The sequence below is a fragment of the Heterodontus francisci genome, chromosome 9 (genome assembly GCF_036365525.1).
Source record: "Heterodontus francisci isolate sHetFra1 chromosome 9, sHetFra1.hap1, whole genome shotgun sequence".
NCBI classification, from domain to species: domain Eukaryota; kingdom Metazoa; phylum Chordata; class Chondrichthyes; order Heterodontiformes; family Heterodontidae; genus Heterodontus; species Heterodontus francisci.
In genome coordinates, this window is record NC_090379.1 from 108399128 (window position 1) to 108418074 (window position 18947).

General features: G+C 42.7%; 1 protein-coding gene across 5 annotated transcripts in view; it reads right to left on the minus strand.

Moving 5' to 3' along the window:
• LOC137373966 (regulator of microtubule dynamics protein 3-like) overlaps positions 1-18947 on the minus strand; it is a 338872-nt gene that overhangs the window by 42438 nt on the left and 277487 nt on the right. For all 5 annotated transcript variants that reach the window (XM_068039654.1, XM_068039652.1, XM_068039653.1 and 2 more), the window contains one exon: positions 11829-11906. In XM_068039654.1, the coding sequence (XP_067895755.1) occupies positions 11829-11906 (78 nt within the window). The remainder of the gene's footprint in view (positions 1-11828; positions 11907-18947) is intronic.

Below are 18947 nucleotides of genomic sequence, written 5' to 3' on the forward strand. Positions count from 1 at the left end.
AAATACATGTACATATATCGTTGGACATTTTCCTCAACTCAGTTGTGGCTGGAGTAGAATTCCATGTGTGCTGAGCACCAGCCAGTATCACACCAACTCTGTATATGTGAGCCCAAGCAACAGATATTGGCAGGTTTATTCGGTTGTTAGGGACTTCACAGTCAAGGCCAATAGTAGCCACCCAATGTGCATTTTCACTTTCCAGCAGGTGTCACCAAATAATGATCTGAAGTAATAATCTTCCCTTCCAGAGGTCAGTAGCTCTGAAATTCTTTCTGCCATTCCAACTGGGATCAGCTACTGCATATACACACTAGGTGGTGAAGTGTTATGGTACTGAACTAACAAAGGGCTTTTTATGGGCTTCATCAGGACCTGTGATTAAATTATAGTTTTATTACTTTTGGAAATCCCCCCCCAACCCCATCTGTCCTGAGGTGTTCTCAGGTCCCTGCATGTTGGGCTAAGTGACCATACTTCATATGTGAGTCTCGAAGAGAGTTTGCAGGTAATTCAGCCGTGGAGATGGTCAAGGCTGTGCCGACTCATAAGAACATAAGAAATAGGAGCAGTAGAAGACCATACCGTCCCTCGAGCCTGCTCCACCATTCAATATCACCATGGCTGATCTTATGCCTCAACTCCACTTTCCTGCTCAATCGCCATATCCCTTGATTCTCTGAGAAACCAAAAGTCTGTCTATCTCAGCCTTAAATATATTCAACGGTGCGGCATCCACAGCCCTCTGGGGTAGACAATTCCAAAGATTCACAATCCTCTGAACTGAGAAGTTTCTCCTTATCTTAGCACTAAATGATTGATCCCTTATCCTGAGACTGTGCCTCCCTGTTCTAGATTCCCCAGCCAGGGGTAACAACCTTTCAGTGTCTATGCTTAAAGCTTGGTTCTCACCCAACGTCCATATGCAGCAAGAACCTCAGCTGATTCTTGCCCTTCATAGACCAGGGTGCTGAGGCCAACAGTAACTCCCTCAACTGATGCGATCTACTAGCTCAGACCAGACCAATCTTTTCAGCCTGCGTAGCTCAGTACCACTCTACACAAAGCACACTACTCACTAAGCCATTCGGGAAGTTAACTTTTACCATTAAAATGAAACCAAACCAATGCATACTATTGTTGCATTAAAATACAAATGACAGCTGGTGCTACAATTACAAAGATTGATCACAGCAACAGGGTATTGTGCCTGTGGAATATTTTTGCTTGCAAAAACATACAACTTTGCAGTTTGAAAGCAGAATTGCAGGGAAATGTAACAGTGTGGTTATACAGGGAGATTCTCCCATCTCGGTGATGCATGAAATTGGAGAGTTAGCAATTCCTGTACAATGGTATTAATTGGCCTCCAGGGTGCAGGAATAATCTCCCTGTAACTTGGCTTAAGAAGCTCTGGCATTGCCACACATGTACAAGTTACACATGCTGGATGCATGGTAATCCCTGGGGATGCCATCTGGCCTTATAACCCACCACAAAAGGACACAAGTGTCATAGATGTCAGGCATGGAACAGTGCACAAAAACAAAAATAAACTTAAATGTAATGAGTTGAGCTTCATGGCTGCTTGCTGTCAAACAGCTGTGCAGGGTGCATCTGCAGTACAAATTTTTTTAAAGTTGTGTGAACTTAGTGCAACTGTCAATCTCATGCTGCAAAGATGGTAAAAAATAAGGCTGAATTTTCTGTAACTCACCCTTTTATTGATCAGTTGTACTAATACATATATTGCTTCCATGTTCCATCTTAAGACAGTTTTTCATGTTGTTCTCGGATTGGGAAGGTATGCAGGCAGGCATCCTGCTCCCAACCCTCCATCATGCACTTCATGAGGTCCATATGGAGTCCATGAGAACACTTTACCCTCTTAATTCTTCTTCCTCTCTGTGCAAAAGAGTTCAGGACTACAGATCAGAATTACTCTGATGGCTGTGCCAAGATCGAAATGTTACTAAATGGGAAATTGTGACCTCAAACTCAAATTCTACAGTGCACTGTTTTCTCAACGTCAGATGGCTGCACTTCAATTCCACGCTCTTGATCTTTGGCCACCCAGAGTGCTCTTCTGCCGCCGAGGGTGTCCCTGGAGAGGTAGCACGGGGTCTCTGATGGTAAGCTTAAGGCGTTCCGCCACTGGTGGAACCAGAGGGACTGGAGTGCATCACCCCCACCCCCTGGGAATGTCATCTTAATTTGAGTGGCTAAGTTTCTTTTGAAGTTTTTAGCTTTTGTTACAGTCTACTAGTGGTGCTCCTTTCAAAAGGGGCACTTAGTTTCTCTGAATTGAAAAAATATCTGGTTAAATCAAAAAGAGGCAGATGCTAGCTTACAATTTTTATCCTTGGCTATCGCTTTTCTCCTTTGCTTCACTTCCATGCTAAAATGCATGATCAGTGTCAACACGCAATCTAGTCGAGATATGACAAACACAAAAAAAAAATTAAAGTTATTTTTGCTCATTTAAAAATGTTACAAATTTTGGAATGGTGGCATTTTAAACTCCAAAAGAGCAAAAAAGGCCAAATCCAGAAGTGATGGTAATGTCATACAATGTTCCTAAATGCATGATTTCAAGATTCAAACATTTTTTATATTGACTCAGTGCAGTTGAGCACCACAGTTGAAAGCAGTTAAAAGAGGAGATGGAGTACATCAGGTAGCGGCAGGCTTTAAAAGCTTAACCACTGCAGGAGGAAAAGAAAGACAAAGGCAGATCAGGAGCTTCAGTTTGGAGGTCCTCGGATTAAGGGGGAAGACTGGGTGATGAATCTTGATTTCAACATGGAAAAAAAGAGGAAAGTAGAACAGCATATCTGGAGCTTAGGAGCAACAAGAAGTGAAAGCTTCTAGGAGAACCGACCATACAAGTATTGGTGAACAGTGAGACAAAATTAGTTGCGACAGAGAGGTTAGACGTATTGGCTGGGTGGTGGGAAGCGGGGAAATTGCTAATCAGTTGACAAGCTTTCTCTTCTGCGCTGTTCAGGAATATGGCAAAGGTGGTAGAAGACCCACCCGAGATAGAGAAGCAGTACATGGGATGAACCTGGGGGTTTGTTGAGAATTAAAAGGAAAATGTGTTTGCTATGAAAGAGGAACCTCAATTTCTTGGATGCAGCTTCAACTGAGAGGTGGGAGCTCTACCTCCAGGAGCTAAATAGTACAATAAGAAATATTAAATTAAATGTCACTAATACAAGACCAGTAACTCTTGATTAATGAACATAGGAATGCGTAGGTTGGATTTTCACTCCAGAGAAATAACTGTCACAATATATTGTTACTATTCCAATTAACAGAAATTCAGTTTTGAATTTCTTTTCTCAGTAGGTTTTAATGTACTGTCAAAACCAGTGTGCAGGCCAGAGAAAACACAGCTGTAATCTCCAGATTCTCATGATCAGGGAGAATGATTTCAGCTACAAGCCTAAGAGCCGATCCATTACACGTCTCTCCAGAAATTCTGCCCTCTGAGAACAACATAATTTTATATGCTTTGGGAAATGGCTCGAAGTTTACAATTTGTCAGCTTACACAATGAAGGAGCGAAGACAAGTGGTGCTCCATTTATGGGCCTCTCTAGGCCCACAACAGGGATACTGTCAGTTTCTTACATTTGTATATAAATCTCAGCTAACAATTATAACAGTAACACAATATAAACTTTATTATATGGAGCAGCCTGGCAAATGACAGCCATTTCAATGTGCACATTATTGAGTTAATTTGGCTAAAGCTTCATGTTGGAATTTGCAAAGAAATAAAATCACACCTGTAAAGAACTCAATTTACAAATACTTCTGTATTTTAGAAGAAAGTTAATATTTTCATTGCTATAACAAATCAGCTTGAATAATTTTTTTATGCAGAACTTGACATTTATTCAAGTATGAAAAATCAATCAACACAGATTAGATTTTATCCTTTGTTTTAAGTATATACGTAAAAAATGTAAATTCAGTCTTTAAATCCCTCCTAATTTAGGTATGTGTCACTCTCCCACATCAGTCCCAAGCTAACAGAACAGGTATGTAACCTATCCCTAGGCACGTACCAGCTTGAATTGTAACCTGCCAAAAGGGAGTACATAGAAATGGCCTGGGTTGTTTTTTCCATTATTTGTCCTCTCTCTTCATGCAAGTAACTGCCTCACCTCCGTATGGCATTGCCCTCCAAGGGCCCAGGTGAGATGAGGGGGGGAAACTGGGGAGAGTCTGATAACCACCCAATCCAAGTGCTGGATGTCAATATATCTTTATTTATAATCTAATTGTTGCTGGTGTTACTGAGTTGCACTGCAGCTTCTATATTTGCACAATCCTGGTCACTTAATACAAAGAGCTAAAACTTGTGATAGAAAAAAAGTAGTGTTCCTGATGGTGGGGGAGTCCAGAACCAGGGGTCATAGTCTAAGGATATGGGGTAAAACATTCAGGACTGAAATGAGGAGGAATTTCTTCACCCAGAGAGTGGTGAGCCTGTGGATTTCTTTACCACAGAAAGCAGTTGAGGCCACAACATTGTATGTTTTCAAGAAGGAGTTAGATATAGCTCTTGGGTCCAAAGGGATCAAAAGGTATGGGGCGAAAGCAGGAACAGGTTACTGAGTTGGATGATCAGCCATGATCATAATGAATGGCGGAGCAGGCTCGAAGGGCCGAATGACCTATTCCTGCTCCTATTTTCTATGTTTCTATGATGAGTGTCATCAGCAAGGCGCTCCCCAACTCATTTGCAACAATAATTCATCAGCTCAATATCACTGCAAACAAGTGACCTGCTCCCATTTCCTCACCAATGGTAGTTCAAGCTAGTGCTGGGAGCAGACAGACGAGAGTGAGGCAGGGGGATGAGGCTACAAGAGTAGCTTGAAGACCATTTTCCTATCAGGTGTTCCCTCCAATTTTGTGGGAAGGAACCTGGCCTCCACGAAGCACCTGCATGGCAACAACAACTTTGTTTAATACAGTGCCGCAAACGTAAGAAATAGTCCAAGACATTTCACAGAATAAGCGTATGGGAAAGCGGGCATTGAACGAGAAAAGATGAGGTTCGGAGGGGTAACCCAGAGCATGGTTGAAACGGTGGGTTTTGAGGAGGTTTTGTTTTTAAAGGAGAGAGAGGTAAGAGGAGTTTAGGTAGGGAATTCAAAGAGCAGAATCCAGGTGGCTGAAGGAGGAGTAGATGCACAAAGAAAGCCAAGCAATTCAGCAGCCAATGTATGAATTTAGGAACAGGAATAGGCCATTCAGCCGCTCAAGCATGTTCTGCCATTCTCTGAAATTAAGGCGGATCTATATCCTAACTCCATCCGCCCGTCGTGGCTCAATTCCCTTAATACTGTAGCCTAACAAAAATCTATTGATTTCAAAGATTTAAAATTAATTGAGTTAGCATCTATTGTTTTTTTGTGGGAGAGAGTTCCACACTTCTACCACTGCTTGTGAGAAGAATTGTTTCGTATCTTTTCTCCTAAATGGCCTTGCTCTGATTTTAAATTTATGATCCTTTGTCCTAGACTTCCCCATCGGCTGAAAGTTTTTCTCTCTATCTACCCTATCAATTTGTTTCAAAATTCTGAAAACCTGAATAAATCATCTCTTAACCTTCTATATTCCAGGGAATACAAGTCTAGTTTATGCAATTTCTTCCCATAACTTATCCCTTGGAGCCCTGCTGACATTCTTGAGAATCTGCGCTGCGCTCCTTCCAAGGTCAATATATCCGTTCTAAGGTGCGGTGCCCAGAACAACACACCAGATGTGGTCTAACCAAGGCTTTGCATAGCTGTAGCAAAACTTCCTCCCCATTATATTCTAACCCTCTAATTATAAAGGCCAGCATTTTATAATCCTTTTGGAATTTTTTTGCACCTAACCACAATATTTTAGTGATCTATGTACACACACTTTTTCTCTGACCTTTAATTTAAAGGAACACAAAAAATACAAAATGTTCCACAATCTGATTAATGTCCTAGTGTTTTCACTGAAATCTCTTTCAGTAAGCCCTGAAAAGTGGCCTTTTGAAGATCATTTTAACTTAACAAATTAGTTCCTTTCTATTGGTGAGTACAGTTAGTTGGTGCAGCAAGAGCTGGGATTCCCTGGGTCAGCTCAAATTAAAATAAGATTTAAAAAAAGGCAAAGGGTGAATCTGGGACTAATAAAACAAAACAAAATCAAGTGGAGCAAAGAAAGATTGAGGGGAAGCAAAAAAAGATTAGAAAGGCAAAGAAATACTATGAAGAATGACTGGTAGGTTACAGAAGGCAATATCAAAGGATTTTACAAACAGAAAAGCTAGAAGAATAATTAAAGAATAGAGACAAGGAAAGCAATCAGTTCATAAGGAATGGCAGAGACGTTAAATGAGTACTATGTTACAGTATCACACAAGAGTGTGGTAGTGGGAAGGGTTCAAGGGGAGGAGATGGAGTAATTAGATCGGTTTGGTGTAGAAGTAGCACTGAAAAACTGATAGAGCTCAATATGGAAACGTACTGGGCCCTGAAGAAGTCAGAGAGGAAATGACAGAGACGCTGATTACATCCTTGGTTTATGGAAGTTGTGCCAGAGAGCTGGAGAGTTGCCAATGTAAAATTCTTGTTCGGAAGGAGATTAAACCAGATAACTAGAGCCAGCCTTAAAACCGGTACTGCAAAAGCTTCTAGATGTCATAACACAGAATAAAATTAATACTCACTTTGAAAGACTAGGATTCACTAAGTATTGGCAGTTTTGATTTGTAAAAGGCTTCATATCTGATAAATTTAATAGAATTATTTGAGAAAATAACAGTATATTGATAAAGGAAACAGTTGGATGTTATATATTTGGTTTTTCAAGAGAAGTTTGATAAGATGCCAAATAGTAGACTTGCTGATAAAATTGTATTAAAGGAAATCTGTCAGCATGGATAGGAAGTTGATTAAAGGGCATAAAACAGAGAGTAGTAGTTAACGGATGTTTTTTCAAACTGGAAGGATGTAAGCAGTGGTGCTCCCTAGGGGTCAGCACTGGGATCATTAAGAGAAATTGGGATTATTTTCCTTACTGCAGGAAATGGTGTAAGGAGATCTGATTAAGGTGTTCACAATTATTAAGGGTTCTGATAAGCTGAATAGGGTGCTGGACAAGACTATGAGACCACAGAAACCCCCAATTCTGCTAGGCTCTGCCCCAAACCTCCCAAACTCCTGTCCATTCCTGGTACACTGGAAGAACACTTCCTCGGGACTTTTCTTTTCACTCCCAGACTCCAGAACCTCCAGTCAGTATTCAAAAATTCTCAGACTGCATTTTCAATGTTCTCAGATTCCAAGCCCTTGGACTTCCCTCCACAACTCTCCCAAATTGCAGGAGTCCTGTCTTGGTGATTCTAGATCTCAGGATCTCACAGAATCTCAGAATCGTTACGGCGCAGTAGGAGGCCAATCAGCCCATCATGTCCGCACCAGCTCTCTGAAAGAGCAACTCCCTCAGTTCTATTCCCCTGCCTTCTCCCCATAACCCTGCACATTCTTCCTTTTCACATAACTGTCTAATTCCCTTTTGAATGCTTCAATTGAACCTGCCTCCACCACATTCTCAGGCAGCACCTTAACCACTCGCTGCGTGAAAAAATTATTCCTCATGTCACTTTTGCTTCTCTTACCAAATACTTTAAATCTGTGCCCTCTCATTCTCCATCCTTTCACGAGTGGGAACAGTTTCTCTCTATCTACCCTGTTCAGACCCCTCATGATTTTGAATACCTGTATCAAATCACCTCTCAAGCCTTCTATTCTCCAAGGAAAACAGTCCTAACCTCTCCAATCTATCTTCATAACTGAAATTCCTCATCCCTGGAACCATTCTCATGAATCTTTTCTGTACTCTCTCTAATGCCCTCACATCTTTCCTCAAGTGCTGCGCCCAGAATTGGACGCATTACTCCAGCTGAGACCAAACTAATGTCTTATAAAAGTTCAACATCATTTCCTTGCTCTTCTACTGTATGCCCCTATTAATAAAGCCCAGGATACTGTATGCTTTATTAACCGCTCTTTCAACCTGTCCTGCCACCTTCAATGACTTATGCACATATACACTTAGGTCCCTCTGCTCCTGCACCCCCTTTAGAATTGTACCCTTTATTCTATATTGTCTCTCCATGTTCTTCCTACCAAAATGAATCACTTCACATTTCTCTGCATTGAACATCATCCGCCACCTGTCTGCCCATTCCACCAAATTCTCTATGTCCATTTGAAGTTCTACACTATCCTCCCACAGTTCACAATGCTTCCAAGTTTCGTATCATCTGCAAACTTTGAAATTGTGCCCTGTATACCAAGGTCTAGGTCATTAATATCTATCAGGAAAAGCAAGAGTCCCAACACTGATCCCTGGGGAACTCCACTACAAACCTTCCTGCAGCCCGAAAAACATTCATCAACCACTACTCTTTGTTTCCTGTCACTCAGCCAATTCTGTATCCATGTTGCCACCATCCCTTTTATTCCATGAGCTACAGGTTTGCTCACAAGTCTGTTGTGTGGCATTGTATCAAATACCTTTTGAAAGTCCATGTACACCACATCAACAGCATTGTCCTCATCAGCCCTTTCTGTTACTTCCTCAAAAAACTCCAGCAAGTTAGTTAAACATGATTTTCCATTAAGAAATCCATGCTGGCTTTTCTTAATTAATTTGTATTTGTCCATGCGACTATTGATTTTGTCCCGAATTATTTTTTCTATAAAAAAATTTTCCGAAGTTAAACTGACTGGCCTATAGTTGTTGGGCTTATCTTTACACCCTTTTTTGAATAAGGGTGTAACATTTGCAATTCTCCAGTCCTCTGGCATCAACCCCGAGTCTAAGGAAGACTGAAAAATTATGGCCAGAACCTCTGCGATTTCCACCCTCATTTCCGTCAGTATCCTTGGATGCATCTCATCCGGCCCTGGTGCTTTATCCACTTTAAGTACAGACAGCCTATCTAATAGTTCCTCTTTATCAATTTTAACCTCTCTAGTATCTGATTTACCTCCTCTTTCAACATTGCTTGGGTTTCATTTTCTTCCTTGGTAAAGACAGATGCAAAGTATTCATTTAATACCTCAGCTATGCCCTCTGCCTCCATGTGCAAATCCCCTTTTTGGTCCCTAATCGGCCCCACTCCTCCTTTTACTACCCATTTATTGTTTATATGCCTATAGAAAACCTTGGGATTTCCTTTAATGCTAGCTGACAGTCTCTTTTCATGCTCTCGCTTTGCTTCTATTATTTGCTTTTTTACTTCCCCTCTGAACCTTCTATATTCAGCCTGGTTCTCAACAGTATTTTCTACCTGGCATCTGTCATAAGCACACTGTTTCTTCTTTATCTTAATCACTACCTCTTTTGTCATCCAGGGAGCTCTGGATTTGTTTTCCTTACTTTTTCCCTTCGAGGGTACATACCTTTCTTGACTGTGCCTGAGCCATCTCTTCTTTGAAGGTAGCCCATTGTTCATCTACTGGTTTTCCTGCCAGCTTTTGACTCCAATTTATTCGCCCCAGCTCCATTCTTACCCCATTGAAGTTGGCCTTCTCCCAGTTAATTTTTCTTACCCTGGATTGCTCTTTGTCCTTTTCCATAGTCAGCCTAAACCTTATGATACAATGATCACTATCCCCTAAATGCTCTCCTACTGATACTTGATCCACTTGGCTTACCTCATTCCCAAGAACCAGGTCTAACAGAGCCTCCTTTCTCATTGGACTAGCAACGATCTGTACCAGTATTCTCAAAGAAACCCTTCTACAATGTTCCTAGAACAACAGAGCCTCCCTCCCAGTAAAACCTAACCCTGAATCACCAAACTACACCTCATCCCTTTACTGCCAGACCCCATTGCTCCTTCTCATTACTGCCTCCAATATTGACAATACTACATGACACCTCAGTCCTTAGAAAAGCTCCAACTAACCATGAGTGACATTACAAGAGATTTATTGGAAAATTATGAAAAATCTATCGATGAAAATAAAAATTTGTAAGTATGGCATTGTTGGAGGTGAATCATTGGTAATGCAAAACAGTTGGTTGCTTCAGATGGAAATCAGCGATGGACAAATGTACATTGATACAGCATGCATGACACTGATCAGAGAGCAGGCGTTTTTCATTTTCATACTAGATCTGTAATATTTGAATATAAACTGCAGTCTTGTGAAAACGTGGCTTAAAATGTGGTTTAAGCAGAATCAAAAACTAGTAGCTTTCCCCACTTGTTTCAGATGTAATTAGTAGGCGGTTGGTTTTGTTTCATTAGTACTGTGCACTCTGTTGACCTTTTGGTGATCTTTTATCCCAGTGATATTAATAGCTACCACATTACAATAACAAGTGTCTCCAAGATCTATTAAGTGAAGTATTTGCACTGCTACTGTGGCAATTAGCAAGGTCTGCGGTCTGGCATCTGCTCCAGCGCTGCTGTAATACTTCGGATCTCTTCACAAATATGCAGCACCCTTAGTTTATATCCCTACCAGTAAACTTATCATCGCCCAGTAATACACAGTGAATTGTCAGATTTTCAAAATTTTTTGAGGTTTCCCCTTGATTAAGTCATTACATTTTAAATTTGGTGATTTATCTTGTGAAATGTTAAATTAATTCTATCCAATATACAAGTATAAATAAGATGACTGGCACCAAAACACTAGATAACCTACCTTTAGTGTTGTCTTCCTAATTCTTTACATGAATAGATATCTGCACACAAATAAGATTGGACTCTTATCCAAACACTGTAGGCACTATTGGGACAGTACCCAAATGGGTGACACCATATTAGAGCATTGCAAGCACATGATCTTATTCAAGATCTGCTGCACATAAATTTGTTCAAGTATCGGATCTGAGGTCCTTTAAAAGGAGCTGGGAGATGAAGCTGGTCTAAGTAGATAGAAAGCAGCAAGAGATACTGAAAGTTGCATATACTCTGGTTCAGAATGAAAATAACAATGGACAGGGAGGGAGCTTTTTAAGAGTAGGTTCAACTACATCCAAAAGAAGACTCTACATATGGTAGGTAATCGAACATTCTTCCTTATTTGCTCAACCAACATATACAAATGAAATTATGTCATAGCAACAGTGGAGACAGAAATACTGAAGAGTAGTTCACCACATCATGGCCAGTATTAGGAGCCAATAGCTTAGTTTCAACAAACTGGGTATTATGGGTTCTGCTCCATCTAAATCTGGTCAACAATAGTGGGCATGGGAGGAATCAGTGGGAACGAGCAACAAAACTCTTCCAGTGAGGAGACTGAGACACTGCTGAACAGGATGACTCAAAGTGCAGTAAAATCTCAACAGCCATTTGTTGTGGAAGGCTAGCATGAGATTAGTCTTTTTATAACATGTTCAAAGTCATCACTAGATGAAGCATCTGTAATCCAGATGGACCTTGGATCTGCCGTGATATTCTCCATAGTTATGAGGTAACAGAACAAATGCATTTTTGTACAGACAAGAAAGAAACATCAGGAAGGTTATAAGCTAAATACAGACACAACAAGCACTGCTACCTTAGAGTACACAGCCACATTTTATTCTATAGACAAAAATGTGGTTAAAGAGTTAAAAAAAAAATGGACACCTAAAACAAAGCAGCATGCTGGAAATGAACAGCTTATACTCATGTTTTTTGGGGAATACATAAATAGATGCTCACTGACAGGGAAATATTATACTGCCAAACATAAACAGCTATTGCTAGCTTTGTATACTACAGGATCCCCTCCAATTTATGCACCACTAAAATATTACCTCATAGCACCATCTTCCCAACAGGTAGTATAAAGAAGCATCGTTTTGCTTCAGCTCAATGGCCTTTTCGATATGCTCCTAGAAAAATATTAAGAAACACAAGTTAGATTGTAAACTTGCTAATACTACAGCTGAGAAGTCAGCAGAATCCGACCTGATTCCACTACAGACTAACACATACACATCCAAAATCTGAAAATATAGTGCAGTTTGACATCTTTATTTTTGTACTTTCTTTTGCTCTGATTTGAATTTTTTTCTTGCCATATACTCAACACAAATCCAAGGCTGACACTTCAGTGCAATGCTGAGTGAGTACTCCATTGTCGGAGGTGCCGTCTCTTGTATGAGATGTTAATCTGAGGCCATGTCTGCTTTGAGGACGGAAAAGATCCCATTGCACTATTTGAAGAAGAGCAGTGCCCAGCTAATTATTATCCCTTAATCAACATCGTGAACAGATTAACTGATCCTTTATCTCACTGCTGTTTGCCAGAACTTCCTATGCGCAAATTGGCTACTGTGTTTAGATAAAGAATAACAGTGACTACACTTCAAGAGTAATTCATTGGTTCTGAAGCACTTTGAGATGTCTCCAAAGTTGTGAAAGGCAAAAATATAAATGCACGTTCTTTCTTTTCATCCTTTCCACATATCCTTTCTGCAGCTTAAAGTTGGGGCAATTGAGCTGGAAGATTACAGCATAGTAGGAGGTTGTTCGGCCAGTTGTGTCAGTGCTGGTTCTTTGCTACAGCAGCACAAAATTAATCAAATTTCCTTATTCTCTCCCTACAGCCCTATTTCTTTCTCTACTTCAAATATTTATCCATTTTCTCTTAAAAGATTCAATGGTTTCTGCCTCAACCATTTCCTATGGCAAAGCATTCCATTGTCTGACAACTCTTGTCTATAAAGACATCTCTTCTGATGTCTCTCATCCCTGACTCCAAGACCAGAGGTAATAGTCTTTCCCTTGGTTCATAATTTTAAAAAAAGGTCTAATAAACCATCTCTTACTTTTCTCTGCTCGAGAACTTCAGTCTCTAAAGTCTTTCCTCATAATTATATATGATTATATTTTCCCATCACTGGTATCATTAGTGAATCTATGATGTATGCCTTTTCTATAATGGGGTTCCCAATAGTGCAAGCAGTACACCAACTAATCAAGGCTTTGTAAAAACTTAACATTACCTGTCAAACTTTAAACTGGAGAATGGACCTTCCAATTTTCCCTCCTCATTTATGGGAAAGTAGCTTTACCCTGAGGGCACAGCACAACCTCTAGTCTATGGCAACACTGCAAGGCTGAAAGGGACAATAAATTGGAAGAGGAAACAGATAGGCAATGATAAAGGAATTTGGAATCTGCACTGATCAAAAAAAGTTACCAAGCTGAAACAACAGGATTACTGAGTCACTCTAGATTATTTTCCATCTAAATGTCCCAGTTTTTATCTGAATTTCTGTATTTCCCTGAAATCCTAAACCAAGAATGAATACAGGGAATAATTCCCACAACAGGCTCTCTTTGACCTTCAGCAAAGTTCTGAAACTATTTATGAAATTTTCTAGACGTGCTGCTAATTTTCTGAGATGGCTAATTTATTGCAACCTGCATACTGTGCGTCATGACAGGGTTCATATAGAGGAGGCTCTGACTCAGGAACTGAGAGCAAAGGAAGAACAAAGGAAAGGTTGAAAAAGAAGCCAATAGAATGGGAAGGAAAGGGGGAATGAGAAAAAAACAAAGTAATTTTGAAGGGAGCTAGAAGAGAATCAAGGAGAAAAAAAACATGATTTGTAAATAATACAAAGATCAGAATATTTTGCGTGTGTGACTGAATGCAAACACAAGGACAAAAACGACATCCATGTACACACAGAAAAATACACCGAAAATACAAGCCTGAAAATACAAGTCAGATCTGACTGTGATCGGCAAGCACTATTTACCATCAGTTCCCCTGATTAAACTAATAGTGCAGCTGACAGACGTCTCAACCTTTGAGCCAGTTATTCATAAAGTCCAGATTAATAAAAAGTAAGATTTGCATTTACAAACCATATCTCTGAGAAACATCCCAAATCACTTTACATTTTGCTATTGAAGTGTAGTCACCATTATCTAGGTAAATGCAGCAGCCATTTGCACACAGGAGTGTCATACAAACAGCAATGAGACGAATGACGAGTCCATTTGTTTTACATCGAGTTACGTTGCGTCTACAGCACAGAAACAGGCCATGCGTCCCAACTTGTCGATGCTGGCATCTATGCTCCACTCGAGTCTCCTCCCATCCCTCTTCATCTGACTTATCAGCATATCCTTCTATTCCTTTCTCCCTAATGTGCTTATATAGCTTTCTCTTAAATGCATCTGCGTTATTTGCCTCAACTACATTATGTGGTAGCAAGTTCAACATTCTTACCACTCTCTACGTAAATAACTTTCTCCTGAATTCCTTATTGTATTTATTAGTGACTATCTTATATTCATGCCCTCTAGTTTTTGGACGACTAAACCAGTGGAAACATTTTCTCTACATCTACCCTATCAAACCCTTTCATGATCTTAAAGGCCTCTCTCAGGTCACCCCTCAGCCTTCCCCTTTTTGTAGAGAAAAGAGCCCCAGACTGTTCAGCCTTCCCTGATAAATGTATCCAATTAATTCTGGTATCACCCTTGTAAATCTTTTTTGCACTTTCTCCAGTACCCCATATCCTTCTTATAAGTTGGAGATCAGAACTGTGCGCAGTCCTCCTAAGTGTGGCTAAACAAGGTTCAAAACAAGTTTAGTGTAACTTCTCTGCTTTCTAGAGGGATAGTTATGTTTCTTATGACAGAAATGGACTCAAGTGCTTGGTTTGCTTTTATTTTTTTAAGGCTTTACTAACTTGTGATGCTACTTTCAGTGATTTGCGAATGTGTACCCCTAGATCGCTTTGCTCCTTGACCTCATTTAGACTCTTAGGCCAAAAATGCCCAGATACAGTGTCAGCCATGGCTCAGTTGGTAGCACGCTTGCCTCTGAGGCACAGGTTTCTGGGTTCAAATCCAACACCAGGGCCTAAGCACAAAATTCAAGGTGACATTCCAGTGCAGTACTGAGGGAGTGCTGCACTGTTGGAGATGGTGGCCGGAATTTTACGCCACCCCAGCAGTTCGGATGGTGGCGTGGGGGCGGCGTAAAATTGAGCGGCAGGCTCTGGGAGGCCTAACTGCCCCGGTTCCGCCTCCAACCAAGTTTATGGAGGTCTGACGGGGGGCGGGGGGGTGAGTGGCCCGCCTGCCCGAAGCCAATCAAGACCCTCAAGTGGCCACTTAACGGCCACTTAAGGGCCCTTGCCCACCTCCACAGGTATTTTACTCATGGCAAGCGGGTGTGCCAGGGACGTGAAAGGCCGCCCAACTACAGCTGCCAGCCTTTCCACACCCCGGGAGGGGGGCCTGGCACTCAATCGGGCACAGGGTGCCCGATTGAGGGCCACTCCCGCCTCCCAACTCAAACCCGGGATCCAAGACGCCCCTCCCCCCAAATGACCATCCTAGCCTCACCAGGGCACGACCGATTCCCCTGTTGAGGCAACCCAAACTTACCTTCAGTACCGGTTCCTTGGATTCCACCTCTGCCGGCTGGGCTGCAGTCCCATCAGTGGCCACCGCACCCAGTGGCGCTGCTGAGACCAAGAGCTGTCAGCCCACTGATGCGGGATCTCCTCTCTCAAGTGGGTGGAAGTCCCGCCTCGGGCCAATTAAAGCCTGGGGATCCGTAAAATACAGTCGATCCCCAGGCTGGGCGGAAGCGGGGTCGGCACGGACATTTACGTCTGAGTCTGGATCCCGTCCGCCCACTGTAAAACTCCGGCCGGTGTCTCTTGATGAGATGTTAAACTGAGGCCCCATCTGCCTACTCAGGTGGATGTAAAGGATCCCATAGCACTATTGCCAAGAAGAGTTATTCCCCAGTGTCCTGGTCAATATTTATCCCTCAGTCAACATCACAAGAACAGATTATGGGTCATTATCATGTTGCTGTGGGACATTGCTGTGCACAAATTGGCTGCTGCGTTTCCCACATTACAAACGTGGCTACATTTCAAAAGTACTTCATTGGCTGTAAAGAACTTTGTGATATCTGGCGGTCTTTCCGTTACAGAAAATAATTGAGAGGAGGGACCATTTCTGGGTCCTGACCCCGCTGGTGTCTGAATGGCGTTGCAATCTTACAGGAGACAGTGAATTAAAAGGTCGCCTCCGCGTTCGCCATCCAATTCAGGTTAGAGGGCGGGTCAGGGACAGAGGAGGCCCAATGAGACTAGCCAGCCGGCATCCTCTCTGGGAGAGGTGGGCACTGCTGAGGCAGAAGGTGAGCGTGAGGGCGTCTCAAAACGGAGGCACTGTCGAAAGGCTGCAGCAAGTTCCACAACAAAGAAGGACCAGAGCTTTTAGGGCCATCAGTGTGGAGGGGGAGCCCCTCCACAAGAATGATTTTGGCCGTAGCTGTGGCTGTTTCAGTTCAGTCATAGGGGCATGGAGGGCGGGCTCCGATGGCCCTCCAATCTCCCATCGGGAAGCCAGATTCAAGTCCTTGCACGGCTCCAAACTCAGCAGGGGTCCTGTCCGATCCTGAGAAAGCTTCATTGGTGTAAAATCTGGGCCTTAATTGCCTTGATTGGCTGCACGTCTCCATGGAGAAGGTTGCTGATTCCCATGTCAGCCTGCTCCTCAAAGACATGCAGGAGGCGGGACAGCTTTGGGGAGCCGTCCCAACTGGGTTTTCCGCTATTTTCCTATCCCCCCCCACCCGCCTCCAAGTGGCTTGGAAGATGCCAGCCTTAATGTCCAAGAAGTGCTTGACCTCTTTATTCTTCCTATCTTGGTGATGCTGGTCGAGGGATGTACCCTCTGATAAGTCATTGTTTTTTTAAGTCCACCTGAGTAGGGCCTTGGTTTAACATCTCATCACAAGATGGTGTATTTGACAGTTCAGCACTCCCCCAGAACTGCACTGAAGTGTCAGCCTGGATGATGTTCGCACGTCATGGAATGGGACTTGAAGCACAACCTCCTGCTCAGAGAACGGAGTGCTACCAAGAGAGCCAAGATGATACCTCATCAGGGTTAAAGAATTAAAATCAAAGACACCCAAAATAGATGGAAATAGAAATTCCCAGTGTCCGAGATCCTGCATTTGACCCTTTTCAAATTTTGTCAAGAGCTTTCATTTTTATTTCTTTCACTACCCTTTCTCTTTGTTTTATTTATTTCGGGGGATGTGGGAGTCACTGGCTAGGCCAGCTTTTATTGCCCATCCCTAATTGTCTTTGAGAAGGTGGTGGTGAGCTGCCTTCTTGAACCGCTGCAGTCCTTGGGTTGTAGGTACACCAACAGTGCTGTTCGGAAGGGAGTTCCAGAATTTTGACCCAGCAACAGTGAAGGAACGGCGATATACTTTGAAGACGTGATGATGTGCGGCTTGGAGGGGAACTTGGTGGTGTTCCCATGCATTTGCTGCCCTTATCCTTCAAGGTGGTAGAGGTCATTGTGTAATTCTGACTGGGGTTTGCAGACTGGGATTTTTCAGTTACAGATCTTGGTTCAAATCCAGCCCAGAGCTGCGGGTTTACCAATCCCTGGTAAAAGAGAGCAAGCTGTTTGCCAAACTCTTTTCCATTTTAGTCCCACAGTCGAAGGAGCCTTGGTGAGTTGCTGCAGTGCATCTTGTATATAGTACACACTGCTGCCACTGTGCATTGGTGGTGGAGGCACTGAATGTTGAAGGTGGTGAATGGGGTGCCAATCAAGTGGGCTGCTTTGCCCTGGATGGTGTTGAGCTTCTTGAGCATTGTTGGAGTGGCGCCCATCCAGGCAAGTAGAGAGTATTCCATCACACTCCTGACTTGTGCCTTGTAGATGGTGGACAGTCTTTGGGGAGACAGGAAGTGATTTACTCGATACAGAAGTCCCAGCCTCTGCCCTGCTCTTGTAGCCACAGCATTTATGCGGCTGGTCCAGTACAGTTTCTGGTCAATGGTGACCCCAGGATGTTGATAGTGGGGGATTCAGCAATTGTAATGCCAATTGAATGTCAAGGAGAGATGGTTAGATTTTCTCTTGTTGGAGATGGCCATTGCCTGGCACTTGTGTAGCACGAATGTTACTTGCCATTTATCAGCCCAAACCTGGATATTGTTCCGGTCTTGCTGCATTTCTACACAGACTGCTTAAGTTTCTGAGGAGTCGTGAACGGTGCTGAACATTGTGTAATCATCAGCAAACATCCCCACTTTTGACCTTATGACTGAAGGAAGGCCATTGATGAAGCAGCTGAAGATGTTTGGGCCTAGGACACTACCCTGAGGAACTCCTGCAGTGATGAGTTGGAGTTGAGATGACTGACCTCAAACAACCACAACCATCTTCTTTTGTTCTAGGTATGACTCGAAGCAGCGGAGACTTTACCCCCGATTCCCATTGACTCCACTTTAGCTTGGGCTCCTTAATACCATATATAGTCAAATGCTGCCTTGATATCAAGGGCAGTCACTCTCACCTCACCTCTGGAGTTCAGCTCTTTTGTCCATGTTTGGGCCAATGCCGTAATGAGGTCAGGAGCTGAGTGGCCCTGGCGGAACCCAAACTGATGGTCAGTGAGCAGGTTATTGCTGAGCAAGTGTTGCTTGATAACACTGTTGACGACCCCTTCCATCATTTTGTTGATAATCGACAGTAGACTGATAGGGTGGTAATTGGCTGGGTTGGATTTGTCCTGCTTTTTGTGTACAGGACATACCTGGGCAATTTTCCACATTGCAGGGTAGATGCCAGTGTTGTAGCTGTATTGGAACAGCTTGGCTAGGGGCGCAGCTCGTCCTGGAGCACAAGTCTTCAGTACTATTGCCGAATTGATGTCAGGGCCAATAGCCTTTGCAGTATCCAGTGCCTTCAGTCGCTTCTTGATATCACGTGGCAAAAATCGGATTGGCTGAAGACTGGCATTTGTGATGCTGGAGACCTCAGGAGGAGGCTGAGATGGATTATCCACTTGGCACTTCTGGCTGAAGATGGATGCAAATGCTTCAGCCTTGTCTTTTGCAATGATGTGCTGGACACCC